Below are 15,450 nucleotides of genomic sequence, written 5' to 3' on the forward strand. Positions count from 1 at the left end.
TGCGGTCAACAGCTACGTGATACCAGGAGAAGATTTTGTGAAGTTAATTACTACACCACGCAAGTCCTTACTTTTAATCTATGAATAGATCAGATGGCAGGTAGGGGACAAATGAAATCACTGTAAGGAACAGAGCAATCAGCATCCCGGGACTCTTGAATTCAGCTGTTGGTATTTATGCAAAGTTAATGCAAACTAGTGCTAGTATCAAACTGGTACCCAGGAAACATTAAATTCTGATGCAAGGCAGAAGACAACAGCAGGTTTTTAAGGAAGCTGAAGGATTGCAAGGTATTAATGACAGAATTGTAGAATTACTTATGTTGGAGAAGACCTAGAATATCATCCAGTCCAACCACTAAGCCAGCACCCAGTCTACCACTAAGTGCCACATCCTCTTCACACCTTCTCAACACCTTGAGGATAGTGATTCTACCACTTCCCTGGGCAGCTGGGTAAAATGACTGAGCACTGTTTCAATGAAGTTTCTCCCAATATCCAGTTGAAATCTCCCCTAGGGCAACTTGAGGCCATTTCCTCTTGTTCTGTTACTTGCCACCATGTAGAAGAGGCTGAACCTGTCTCAGGCAGCAGTTGTATAAAGAAAGCAGTAACATGTTCCCAAGGCCTCCTTTTCTCCAGGCTAAAACCCCCCAACTTCCTCAGCTGCTCCTCACAGAACTTCTGCTCCAGACTCCTCACCAGCTTTGTTGCCCTTCTCTGGACATGCTCCGTCACTTCAGTCTCCTTCTAAAAGTGACGGGCCCAAAACACAGGATTTTAGGTGTGGCCTCACTAGTGCCAATTACAGAGGGACAAGCATTCCCTAATCCTGCCAGGATGAAGTATAATTCATTTTCTCTACTTTAATTTAATTATTTAATCATGAAAAGAAAGCTACACTTACAGCTTGTCTTCCTCTGAAATAAACCATAAAGAGGAAAACTACCACAAGAGAAAAAACATAGTTTAGGAAACTAAGTCTGTGTGTGTATGATGCAGATCAGCAGCTGGGGCTCCAATGAGGCATAAAACTTCCTTATTATGAAAGAAAAGCTATCAGCAGTAAAACCCTCCCTTCTTTCAAAAGGTTACAGCACTTCAAGTAGACATACAAACTACTTTTTGTGTGCCAAACTGATTTGGTGGTGCCAAGCAACAGAATGAGAGGGAACGTGTAGATACCAATGCACAGAAAAGTTTCACCTTAACATGAGGAAGAACTGCTTTACTGTGTGGGTGACCATGCACTGAAACAGACAGCCCAGAGACTGTGGAGTTTCTCTCAGTGGAGACATTCAAGAAATGTCTGGAGCAACCCTGCGTCATGTGCCCTGGGATGATCCTCTCTGAGCAGGGAGGCTGGACCAGATGACCTGCTGTAGTCCCACCCAAACTGATCCATTCTGTGGTTCTTTGATTTTGTGTTGTGAAAACACAAACATACATAACATAAGCTACATAACATATATAACATAAGATACATAAGATACATAACATAAGATTCCATGATATTAATTTCTATGGACATTCCCAATTTTGGAGGGTAAGAAAGACAAATTAAAAGCATGGGAACTGGAAAAACATGTGACAATAATGTTAGACTGATGCAGCGCAACTTGCTCTCTTCTAAACAGATGTTTTACACTGCAAGGTTAGAATAAGGTACATGGGTGTAATGGCACTTAAATCTTAGTTTAAGAAGTAATTGCAACAAAATCTCAGATTAATATGTATTGCAAATGGAGTCTGCAAAGATGATGCTTTACTTGGGAAAATCAGGATCAATGTGTAACTGGAAACATGTTTCCAAGTCCCTGAATCTAGGGTCTTGTTATTGTACATAATCATACAGAACTTTTTTAAATCAAGGAACAAAGGCCAAATCTATCTAGTTCTTTCTGTCACACCATTCCATATGAAAGATTACAGAACTCTTAATTAACAACTTGTATGAATTAACAAATGCTTCTAGTCATATAACCTTGTGATCACCATCACATATTTTTACATATTTCTACACTTCCTGTATTTATGCTTCTCTTCTTTCCCCAAGCGAATTTACTGAGAGCAACCATCTTCCCCTTTCAAGACTGGATAAACAAATCAAGCTGTTTCCTCTTTTAAAGCTCTCCCATGCTACTTATCACTGAAGTAATTATTTACACTTTTCCGGTGTAAACGAATCTTTCTTGAATGGAAAAGCATTTGGGTACCATATACAAGTTTTAACAGTATCACATATAATGACATACACCCATAATGAGTATTTCCATATCCACATAGGCAATAGTGCCACAATAAGGCTCCTGTTTTCTTATGTCTGGACAATATTGATGGATCGTAGCTGCCTTTGATCAATAATTTCTCAGGTAATTCTTCTTCTGTCAGTTTCACCTGAACTGGCACTTGAATCAGAAGAAATGTTTCTTATTTTTTGATACTTATCTGAGTTTCTTATTTTTTTGGTACTTATTTGAGTACCATATAATGGACTCTGAAATATAGTACTTCATGCCATTTCTTTTACTCCAGACATAACTGTGTCCAGTCTGCTGTGATTAACACACCACTATAATGTTTTACTTCTGGCCAGGACATCCCTCATTTTTAATACATATCATAAATATATTGTGATCTAAGCCAACACCAATTCTCCAAGACTCCTTTCCAGCTTATCAGTATCTTTTTTAATAGTGCCTTCAGCTAGGTATTTTTACTTATTTTCACTCAGATTAATGAGTTTACTCATTGTATCTCCTTTCTTTCATACTAGCTTGTAATGTTCCTATGGTACCCTAAAAATGCTTCAGCAAAATTGTAGAATCATAGAATGGTTTGGGTCAGAAAAGACCTTTGAAGATAAACTAATTCAACTTCTTTGCTGTGGGTGAGCAGAGACATCTTTCACTTCATCAGATGACTAGAAGTCAGAGGATTCTGACCATCTTTTCTTTCCTACCTTTGCTTCATTACAGATCTACTCTCTATTTTAAATGAGTATAGATGAAACCTACATTAACTCAGCTTTGCCTATTATGGCAAAGCAGTGTAGAAGAATAAAAAAGGATCTGAATCTGTAGTACCACTACATGTTTTATGGTTTGATGTTGAAAGCTGAGTAATGAGATGACAGGTGCAGTTTAAAAAGGTAGCAGTAACTTCAATAGTAATTTCTATTTAATGATTTGTAGCATGTACCCCACAGTTCTTCAGACTGAGGTATCAGGTATCTGTTTCCAGTTTAACAAAATAAATATGAAGATAAAATAAAGAAATGCTTATCAACATGAAGAAAATCTTGAAGTACATCACTCCATACTGAAATCCAATGCAAAAGAGACTGCATAAATCAAGTACTGTCAACTTGTCAAAGACCTCAACAACTCTCACACCAAAGGCATTGAAGCAGTGCAAGCTCAACATTCTCAGTGTCCTCCATCTTTGTCCTTTTTCTCCTTTTTTAACTATTTTCCTTATTATGTGGTACACATCCTAGATACCATAATTTCAGGAAATGAATGCTGGCCATCAGTCAAGTCAAATCTCACTGCAGTTTTTTTCTCCTTCAGTGTGTCTCTAGCTCCCTAGAAATATCCAAAAAAAAATCAGCTTTTACTTGTAAATTGCTCTCAAAGAACTATTAAACTTATTGCCAATGGAATGTTTCATTAAAATCAACATCACATTGGGATTCACAATGGGAATAAAAGGATATTGGAGGATTGCTAAACTGTACTGCGTAAAAGAGAAAAATATAAATTAAATGGTCGAAATTGCACTGAGGACATGGAGGAAGAGCAAATTTACCTCAATGCTGACTTCCACTTTCTTGCATTGAGTTCTTTATCTGAGGTTTACAAGTACTGGGATAATGACCTCTGCATTCCCTTTTTTTGAGAATCATATGCTGCATTTATTCACACTAAAAATTTACCTAAAATATTGCTAATATGTCTGTTTAAACTAGTTTTGATCTTCACATTTAAGTTTGACTGTGCATTTACTATTTACTAGAGCTCATCGTTTGTATTACTGAAATCTTTAGCCTTCCTTGACATAGACAATTTTTTTGGATGTTTTTTACGTAAGGGAGGAAAGGGTGGTACTTATCCCCAGATATTTATGACTAAAGTCAAGTTCTAGACAGTTATGAAAGCACTTGAAGAATCCTTCCTGCATCAACATTAGACAGTGTCACCACAGAAAAGCAGCCAACTAGAATTTCAGATTTTTGTGAGCACCATGGATTTTACCTTTATTTTTTTTTTATAAAAGGCTTTAATAAGAACACAAATGTGGTTCTGTATTTAAAGGTAACTCTTCTCAAGAGCAAGGGAAAACATGAGATAAAGCATGGAGAGACTTAATAGCTTAGTAATGTATTCTTTTCACTTTTTTTCGTGCTGGACTTTAATCTGCACAAAACTTACTAAAGATTGTAGAATTGGCTTTTACAAAGTAACTCAGCCCTAAGTCAGTAAGATTTTGGATGGGTATCACCTGACCACCTTTTGGGACACAATCAGTTCTCCATAGTTCAAATGAGCCTTCTGGACTTATCGTAAAGAAAAGATGAACATCTTTTAGCATTGATTTAAGCTAAAGACAAAGATGATTTCAAGCATTCAAATACTAAATACATGAAACCCATTTTTTTCCCCAGATGAAACTCATGGCCTACTTTTCTTCCAATTAACCTGTCCCTCTATACTTGCCCCAATTGCCTTCACATTCACAAAAGCCCAGAGCTGAACAAGCACTGAACCCCCAACAACATTGAAGGGTTCCAATGCCTAAAACCCCCTTATAATTCTACACCTGCAAATCCTGAAAATATTAATAGAACTCTAGAGCAAGTTAACCCCAAATATTTTAAGATATTTAAAGTTCCCTGATGCCTAAATTTGTAATACTATTTTTTCATAGTATTAGGTGGTTTGATGTTCTCTCACAAAAAAATCAGAATGCAGAAACTTGGAACTCGTCCTTTTAACTTACAGCACTGAAAACCTCAGTTTAAGACGTATTTTTAATTCCTTACAGAATAGAGGTCCATACACTTTTTCAATTGGAAGTAATTTTGTCTTGCATAAATGTGGGCTCCAGGGAGAGGAAACAGTATGCCTTGTCACTATACAGTAGCTCAGCTGTTAACTTTTTTGACTTACATCAGATAGGAACTTCGTGGGGGGCACAAACATCAGGTAAAAATCTTTAACCTCCCCAGAAGCCATCAGTTACTACCAGCAGCTATCCCCTACCGAAGACTAGTGGAAGCAACTTTACTAGCTATTTCAAAAGTGAGAAGTAGATATCCTGATCAGAAGTGCTTGGTGCTTCAAAAGAAGGTTCAAGACCAAGGATCCAAAATTCAGAGATGCTTCCTTCCAGTCCTAACTGGAATACCTGAACTTAAAAGACTTCTCCCTTCTCAGCTATTCTGTTAACTGAGAGTCACGGCAAGCTAAATACACTGAGATTGTAGTCAGCTTCTTGTTCATCATGTTTGTTGATATGAATGCTGTTGCAATACAATAAGATACTTTTTGATGTACTCTATAAAGAGCGCACAGATCACAGAATGGTTCATTTTAACAGTTATGCCCAAAAAAACTCAGAGATCACAGCAGTGTGTGCTTCACCAAGTACCACCCAAACTACCCTTGAGCTAGAACAGATGCAGACTTAGAACAGTAGCTGCAAAAAAGGGCAGAGTGAAGTTGCCATTTAAAGCCAGCAACTGAAAGTTGTTTACAGGCAAAAAATACATTGCTACATCTAAGTGCAGGTCATCTAATGCAAATACTTCTTGATTTTCTCTCAATGCATTTAGTATTAACTTAGTTTATAAGAGGTGCTATACGATCTATGTAATTCTATGTACAGCAAAGAAGGGATAAGCACACAAGAAGGCTCTACTGATTTTTGGCATATACAAACTGAGTTTAAATACAACTTTTACAATCAAGTCTGATTCAAAGACATTATGAACTAATTCTTAATTTCTTGCTCATGAAGCATAGGTGATTTGCAGTTTGATAATCTGCAAAACAGAAGTCTTCAAATGACATTTCAGATTAGAAAGAGTATTTTTCCCTGAAGTCCAACCATTTTGCATACTTTTATGCTGAAAATGGGGATTTCTTGACAAACAGGCTCCCATCTCTGATGTTTCAGTATTTCTGTATTTTTTCTTTTGGCAGCTCTAATGCTCATGACACGAGCCCTACACATTTTGGGCAGTCTTTCAGTCTTTCATTGCGAGATCCATGTAAACTTGAATTAATAAATCAATTGCCATGTCTTTGAAAAGATTAATTTCAACACATGCTCACTAAATTGAAGGAAAACCCTGCTCAAGCTGAATGTTCTTAAGTACACACCTTGATCAGAATTACTTCATTCCTAAGCAGAAGCTCTACACTTACTTTTTTCTTACTTTTTAAAATTGTTTCAACAACTTTCTATCAGATAGGTCTTAAAAAAAAACTCTACAAAGCTTGAGACTCTCAGGATCAGACCCTAAGAGGAATTACTCTTCAGAAAACAGTGTCAACATGTCTTTCTAAAGACTGAAAAATACGAAGTTGTTATAAAAGACAGATAATGGTATCAGCAGGGAGGGAGAGAGCACATGTAATAGAGATAGACTGTCTCCAAGCTCACCTATCCTTGTAGTTTATGACAGTATCAATGATGGCATTCATTTGTTTTGTCAATTTGGGTGGATTGGGTGACAACTTCTCTGCAGGAGGTCTGCCTCTTCTTTTCTTTGCTTTCTCTCCATCCTCCTCCCCAGAGTCCTTATCCACGTTTCTTCGTCTCTTTCGCTTTTTAAGCCGGACTTCCTCTTCCATTTCTTCCAAATTGCCGTCTTCAATTGCCTGACAACCATGGATTCAAAAAGTATGATTTTTAAACAAAAGAGATATTGCAAAGGGAAATAACAAACCAGATTTAAAAACAACAGTAAAAACCCTCTGCAATTCCATCCTGCATATCAGGAATGCAGATAATTTGACTCTAAATATTCTGTTTACTTACAAACAAGAATACAAGAAACTGACTATTAGCAATCAAAGAGACACCAAACATTACCTTTTCCTAAGGATCCCACTATCATCTAAACATGTTCTTTTATCTGAACCTTGAATTCTGTACCAAATCACATTTCACACATACTGACCTAGGGTATTGTCTCAGTAAATGTACAGAAAACATTCATTTTCTCACACCAGTGTCACTTCTGGGTTACACAGTTCCATGCAAAACAGACTTTGATATCACATGTTTTCAAACAGGACAGTCTAAACTGTGCTCAGCTCCCAAAGCCAGTTCACACACAGTTCTTTATGCATACGCACAAAAGAGAGATATTTTATGTAGTAACAACTCCTCTTCCAAGCCTTCAAAGCAACTTTTAAATCACCTAAGTGTTAAAATCATCTCAAAATGTTTAATTTTCTTCTGGAATAGGAACCATGAGGTAGGCAGAAGCACTGGCAGTACAGTGGTTTGCTGTAAATAGGACTCATAACATGGGATGCATAAAACCTATCCCACAAACTAAACTGTACACACAATCACAGACAATTAACACTAATTTCAATTGTTTCAATTACCTGGATGTATGCTTTTAACCAGACCCAGCAGCTCTACACAGAGGGGAAAAAAAATTGCTACAAAAAACCAAACTAGGAATAGAGGGAACCTGTTCACATACATTATCAGATCCACGTCATAAAGCAAGAAGCTGAACTTATTGTGATTTGAGAAAGCAAACAAAAGAAAAGAAATAAAAATACCAGGTCATAAGACAACTGAAATTAAAAATAACAAATAAAATAAAAAAATCTTAAAACTACGGCTCTCTGATTAATGCTTTCTCAGAACATAACTAATGTTGATATTTGTCGCTTTTGCTTCTTAATATTGTCTTGAGTACATGCAAATGCTAATCAATCCTTTCTCGTAGCTGAAAGAGCTTTAATCCTAAGGCAATTACCTTCATTTCTCCACAGCAGCAAACATGGCTAATATTTATGATCATGTGAGCATAACAATCAATATAAAAAAGTGATTACAGACTAGACATAATTTTTCTCAATTGTGTACAATGTCTCTTCAAAAACATTTTGTGAACAAAACCTGATGCACACACAAAATAACCCGGCATGTGTAAAAAAACAGTGGGATTTTGAAATCTGTTTCCTATGCATCCTCCGATGTGCAAATCCACAGGCAAACACAAAAGCAGAATCCTGTGAGACAGCCTGAAACTAGGCCTTAATAATCAAAAGACAATTTACATCATGCTTCTAGCATTCAGATATTCACTATGAAGGAGGCTCGAGATCTGATGAGTTAGGAAGAAAGAAGAAGAGGAAAAAAAAATCTGCACACAAATTCATTAATATTCATCTGGCTAAAGCAGGACACACACTATAAACCACTGAGGCTAATGAAGATTAAGAAAAGGAAATTTCTCTGCATATCTTGGAAGCTAGAAAAGCTAACACTAAATACAGCATGCAAGGCTGTCAATAGTTAATGTCATTGCTCTCCTCAAGCACTCAGTTGTACATTGAAATACGAAGAACACCGACTTTTGATGTGTTACACACCTACACATGCCTGTGATGTAGTTCTACTGAATCTTCAAGACGGCAATGAAAAAGGATATTTACCTTACCACTATCAGCAGGCCGGCTATCGGAAATCACAGTTAGTGGGGATAAAATTAACAAGCCAGCAAAGCAGCGAGCTGCTAGTCTCTTCATCAGCTGATCAGGAAAAAAAAGAGAGCTGGGGAAAGGCTATGTTTTCATATACAACTAATTTTATTTTACTGAAAATTTAATACTGAAAGGATTGTGGATACTGAAATCTGCTGTTTCATTCTACCTACTACAAGGCCTGAAGCCTTCCTCCTTCAGCTGGTTTTAATATTGACAACTACTTATCATATTTCTCCCCTTATTATTCTAAGCATTCAAATTAGATTTTTAGCTGATTCTTGTTATTACTAATAATAATAGCACAATTAGACAATTTCATGTATGATTTTAAAACTGAAATTGCTTGCATGCATTTTAAAGATACTTTCATTACAGAAAATGTATTCCGACTGCTCTACAGAGAACAGATTAAGTTTAGGTTACTGAAACCGATACAATAATCTATTCTGATTTAAAAGAAATTAAAAAAATAAAACCAACCAAGTAATCATTCTGTTAACTTTGTTAACTTTTTCTGTTAACATTTTTCTGTCCTTCAGAAAACTTCACTTAACTACAACATATTTATATTTTCGCTTGCTGAACAGGTTTTCTACCACCAAAAAGAAATCACAGTGGTTTTGTCATCACAGGGTTTATAACATCTCACTTCAGAATTCTGCATAAAAGTTTTGGTTAGAGTAGGCAGTATTTTGGGAAATAAATACTAGCGAAAAGAAAATATAAAAGTGAAAAGTTGGGATTTTTTAAAATATTACATATAGCAATTTAGTAAAGACAAATGATAAAAATAAAACTCAAGTAAACTAACATATACTCTTGCACTCTTAAAATTAGTAGCTAGCAGGTAGCAAAGGAACTCTTAGCAAATTACAAATCTATCATCAAACATTAAACTTTCTATTTAGCCAGTAATAAATCAATCAATTATTTTATTAAGTTTTCAAAACTTCTATGCATCAATGTAAACTCAGACAGCTTTAAGATCTTAGTGACCCCACTCGAAAATCATTCTGACAATACAAGTAGTACAAAAATGTTGCTATTACAACTCTTAACATCTGTTCTCAAGAGACAAATTTGTATTTTGTACATAAACAATGACATTTAAAACTAAACCTATATGCTTTATTTTGTCTCAAAAGAAGGCTTAAAACTGTATCACATGAATCAATTATCAGCAGATAGGTTAATGCTCTGCGCATACATCTACACATATGATCCAAGCATGTGGGTATCAGCACCAACATATTTATTAAGCGAATTCATCTGACTGAGCTCTTTGTTAAAAAAGCTTGCTATTCCAGGCCCTAAGTGCCACACTGAAGAGAATGCCCTTCCAAACCTTTACCAGTACGACTATGACATAAATCTCAGGCACAAATCTCCAGTTCCTGACAGATGATGGGCTGTGTGAGAGTGCAAAATAAGACAGACATCTCCCATGTTCAAATGCCTCTGGATTAGTGAGGTGAACAGCAAGGGAGTCAAGTAAAATAGTACACAAATAAAAATTTAACACTTTCCTTCCATTAAGGAAACTGGACAGAACAGTACCAAAAGAAGTCTGTAAACCTCATTTTTTTCAAAGACAGCTGTAAAAATTTAATGTCGAATTTTGTAAGTTGTTAGGCATCTCATGAAAGGCAAATATGCAGTGAAATATGAGGACCCTGTGTTAAGTTCTGTACTGACAAAATGTTCCTGCTTTTCTGACACATATTGCTGTAACTTAGTCCATGTACACATCCAATTTCATTTCTAAAGAGGCAAGAGCACACTTATCCTGGATTAAAGAAATCAAACTGTCTTCTTCCAAAAAGAAGCTTCCACCTCCCAAGAGCAAATATATATTTTTCAGGAGGCAAGCAGAAGTTACTTCTGAGACACTCTGACTCCCTATTGCTGCTTGCAATTAGATTTTCATCTTTCCTAAAGAAGAGTTGTTTTGAGGTGGAAGCATTGTTAGGGAATATCATTACAACATTGATACCTGAGCTCCAAACAGAAAAAAGTAAGGATAAAATGCAAACTGTTTATTTTCTCTATTTGAAAGACAGGATACTACATATGCATTCTTCTGTCGGTGATAATACAGCACTGTGACTCAATACCTTCTCAATTCAGAATTACAGATGCAACTAAGGATTTTAGTACTAACAGCTCAGTTTTGTTTCATGACTGTGTTCTGCAAGTCAATAATTGTGTAGGCCTTATACAACTAATATGTTTTAAAATAATTTTACAGGAATCAGGTAACTCAAGTGTGGTCACAGAGTGAATCAATGGAGGTGTTCATATAAAATCAGCTTTGGTGTCTAAGGCCTGTCTCATTTAGATGGTGAAACACTGCAGTACATGATTATTTTTCCTTTGACTGAAGATAACTAGGTAACTAGAAAATTGAGACATAGTGAAGGCTATCAGTAATAGATATAGTCTAAAAACTGGACACACAGAGCAGAAGTGGCACAGAGCCATATATTAAGTCTGCTTGAAGCTGTTCAGATAAAACAGGACATGAGCACAGGACATGCAAACTCTTTCTGTGTCCCTCTCCAATTTTACCTTAATGAGATGAACATTCAGAAAACTTGCTGCATCCCCCAACATCAACACCCTGTGCCTCTCCAACTTGTGAAGTTGAAAGACAGCTATTCTAACTAACATGCGAAGAAATACCCTAGCATGCTAATTAAACTCAGTATTTCAAGAGAAAGCACATAAACATAGGTGACCAGAAAAAAACCACACCATCTTACCAAATCCCTAAACATAAATACTAACCCCATCATAGAAAATCTCCGAAAGAATGAGTTTTTTTGGGAACAAGTAACTTAATAGAGCATTTTACTGAGTAATGGCCAAAAGGCACTAAGGTTTAGGGTGTTAAGCACTTAAAACCAAAAAACATGTCACTAGTGCAGTAATGAACAGCAGATGACTGCTTTGCAAAATGAAGTTCACATTTACCACATTAGAAGAGAAGAAAGGAAGAAATGAAAGCTAGGGACAGCTGACAATAAACACCAGAAACCCTAAAATGACATCTACCTAGCCTTACCAATTTCTCTCTTCAACATGATCCATCTTGGAATATTGTATTGGCATTCCAAGAAAAGGTTTCCTGTTTTACCTTTTTTTTTGTTGTCGTTGTTGGTTTTTTTGTTTGTTTTGTTTTTGTTTTTTCTGTCTTGTTCTGTCTGAAATCCTACCATTCTTTATTTTACATTTGTTCTCAGATTAAATCTGGCAACCAATGAAGATTTCAACTTTTCACTCTGCAGTTCACATTCTTAAATAGATCTCTTCAAAATCCAGTTCTCTTGCTTATATTTTTACCAATAACATTCCTGACATCTGGGACTACTTCTAATTCTCACATTAGAATTGTTTCTAGGCTCTGTACAGCAAGTTTCCTTACATCATAATTGTATCTTGCTATGCAACAACACAGAGGTCAGTATACTAGATAAAGACTGTGAGGATAAATGACTTTAACACTTGGCAATTAGATTAAAGGGTTTAAGATATTCTATCAACAGTGCAATCAATAAATACCTGAAAATAATTTTAAAGGTTGGTGAAGAGTTATTTTAATTCAATTTCGTCTCCTTGTTGAGTATTACTGCACAACAGACTCACCAGTCTAGCTTTTCTGAGACTAAACTAAAACAGAATACAGACCACAATCTGTCAAAGGCAAAGGATTTGTGATTACATCCAGTTTTAACTTGCTTTCATCAAAGTATTGTTTTTTCTAAAAACTCAAAATGCAATTATTGAAAAAACGTATCAACTTGTAATACATAGTCTTCTGAAACAGGCTGAAATTCCACCAAATATGGTAAATGAGTTCTTCGGCCATATGTTCACCAAGCAACAGTCTATGTTGTCACATCACTGAAACTAGCATCTTTTTAAGAAGAGGGAGAAAAAGACTGTTTTCTGTTTTGGATTTGAAAATTATTAATAGTTGCCCAATTATTTCCACTGAAACTCCAGCTGCCTATATTTAACTAGACATTAAGGAGAACAATAATGTAAATTATATGTTTTTCCTAAATTTTAATTCAAAGACTGATGACAAAATGCTCTGACATAACCACGCAAAAATATGAGTTATCTTTAAAAAGAAATGGCCTCAACCAAAGCAACAAAGCATAATATTGAAAAAAAAAGGTAATGACTTAAAATATTAATAGGATCAAAACTTTTATCATCAGTGTTTTCTTTTGGGTCTGAGAATATTTTTTCTGGTCAAATATCCTAATATTTAATCTTGATATAAGATATCTTAATGCAGAAGCTTCATCTTTAATATGATAATTATTAAGTAAAGCATCATGCAGAGCCAGCACTGATAAACTCTCTCTCAGTTATCACAAAACCCACTGACAAGCGTATAAAATTTTTGTCTGTTCAAAAGTGAAATCCTGTTAAAAAGAAATAAAAGAAAATCTATAATTAGTCTCATTTGTCCCTCTCCCAAAAGGCAAACAGGGATGTTAAATGGAACTTCTCAAGCTGATTTTGCACCAATGAGATTTTCAAAAACTTTGGGGACAGAGAAATTGAGGAGCACAATTAACTACTCATGATACCAGGACCCCGCTGCTTGTCTGCTCAGTGAGCAGTGGAAGTGTTCCACTAGAGGGAAGGAATTGGGTTATGGAAAGAAACAACTGTATCATCCTGACTGTAAAGATACTTTACTCAACCAATCAGAGCACTGAGAAAATACATACTCACTGTGTCAAGACCCTGAATGTGAAACTACCCAAAAATCATCACTATTCTGTGGTCTACATTTACTTAGCCACACTCTGGGAAGATCTGAAGGTCTGCCAATTGTCTTCTACAGTTTTCAAAATGTCTTGCTAAAAAGACTTAATTTTAAAAGCCTCTTGACCAAGCCAACCTCATCTAGGAGCAACAGAAAGATGGGAGAGGAATCCAAAATAATTCTATCCCAGAAGCTGCTGATATCATCCTCTTACTCTTTATCACTGAACTGTTTTGTTGCGGTGGGGTTTTTTGTTTGTGTTTCCCAAACCTTCTTCCCATCATTTTAGAAAGCTAGATAACCTGCTGAAGAATTCTTGCCACTTACAGTAATAATAATAAACCAACTTGTGAACACAGGGGAAAAAACTCTCTCCTTCATGACTGGAGGACAATTTATAATGGACTTGTGAAATATTAGGCAGGAAAATTTCCAGATGATAAACAAACATATTCCAAAAGGGATCTTACAATAGCATTTCTCAAGTACAAGGTATCCTGAGTATTTCAGATTGCCTTCATATAGTTCAGAATCTTAGAGCAAATTGATAACTCAAAGACTAAACATCGTTAACAGACTGCTACTGGAAATAGTTGCAGGTATCTTTGGAAGTATTATTGGAAGTAAAACCAAGAGACTGAATGAGATGTAACTAACTTAAAAAGACACTGGAAGACTGTAATGAAAATACTGCAAGCATGTTTCCCAGCTTCAAATTCACAAGCAATCCATCTTGAACTAAAATCTAAGCCATGATAGAGATGCCTCATTTTTCCTCCCTTTATTTTGCTGACTATGTCAGAGACACAGATGCTTGTTGCATAGAAAAGATTCTGGAGCATTTAGCAACTGGTGCTACTCAGTGAGATGTGAAAATAGGGAAGGTTTCCCCTTTTTTTAATTTTATCAGTCTTATTAAGAATTATGATTCAGGAAAGCCTACTACAGGAGTGTAGAGAACTCTATACTGACAAAGGCATTGCGAGATAATTGGTACTGAAGTTATGCTTTTTCTTAAACACATGAGAAAATCATCTTTTCTGATGGGCATCAGGAGAAGGTGGGTACCGGGGGGGGGTAGTAGTGGTGATTACTTTTCTCATTTTTTCCTAAATTCCTTAAAAATAATAAGCTTGGAATTTAGTCAGCACTAAACATGTTTCTGTCTGAGAACAGATGTTCTTTATTTCCCTGGCATCTCAAAAGTTTGGAAGGAAAATAGTAATAGCTTGTAATAGCTTAGCTTTTACTGAGGGTTTTGTTTCCAGAACTTCCTTCCTTCTTTGGCCTAAAATAAATCTTTCACTGAAGTGATTTACTGCCCTGTTGTTCTTCTGAGGTAATTTTTACATTTAATTTTTAATGATTTGCTAAAATAGTTCATGAATTAGTTCAGAACTCATGCACAAAGTTTAATTTAGTGGTATTTCTGTTAGCACCTACACTCCATTCAGGCTCACAGACAAATGTCACAGAAGAGGAGGAAATATGCTGCAATGAAGTTATGGAAATACTCATCAATAATAACTACATCCAAGAACAAAGAGGAATTCAGCATTCCAAGGATTTATCATCTCCTACTAAGGTTAAGATAGTTTTCTTTACACGGGAGATCATGCATACAAAACCAATCAGAAACACACTTATATCTGACTACTTATAAATAAATAGTTATTCAGGATGGGTTCTTTTCCAAGTTCTGAGGCAAGTATTTACAGCTGCGTTTTATCTCACATTTCACAAAATACTGTTACTGTTGCAGGTTTCTGAGTAATTCTAAGCAATGTTAATTTGTCTTTTTTCCCTTGACATTTCCCTTTTTATAAACATGACATCCTTTTGTTGTGGAAAAAGCAGGAAATCTTTACTTCATAATGTCACCTACCGGCAGACTAGCAGTGTGGATGATGTTTTGCAGCTCAT

General features: G+C 35.9%; 1 protein-coding gene across 1 annotated transcript in view; it reads right to left on the minus strand.

The window, feature by feature from the left end:
- Positions 1-15,450, minus strand: part of SMARCA2 (SWI/SNF related, matrix associated, actin dependent regulator of chromatin, subfamily a, member 2) — a 117,450-nt gene that overhangs the window by 12,873 nt on the left and 89,127 nt on the right. Inside the window, exon 29 of the mRNA XM_014309881.2 lies at positions 6,670-6,887. Coding sequence (XP_014165356.1) covers positions 6,670-6,887 — 218 coding nt within the window. The remainder of the gene's footprint in view (positions 1-6,669; positions 6,888-15,450) is intronic.

This window comes from Geospiza fortis, unplaced genomic scaffold, assembly GCF_000277835.1.
Source record: "Geospiza fortis unplaced genomic scaffold, GeoFor_1.0 scaffold456, whole genome shotgun sequence".
NCBI lineage: Eukaryota > Metazoa > Chordata > Aves > Passeriformes > Thraupidae > Geospiza > Geospiza fortis.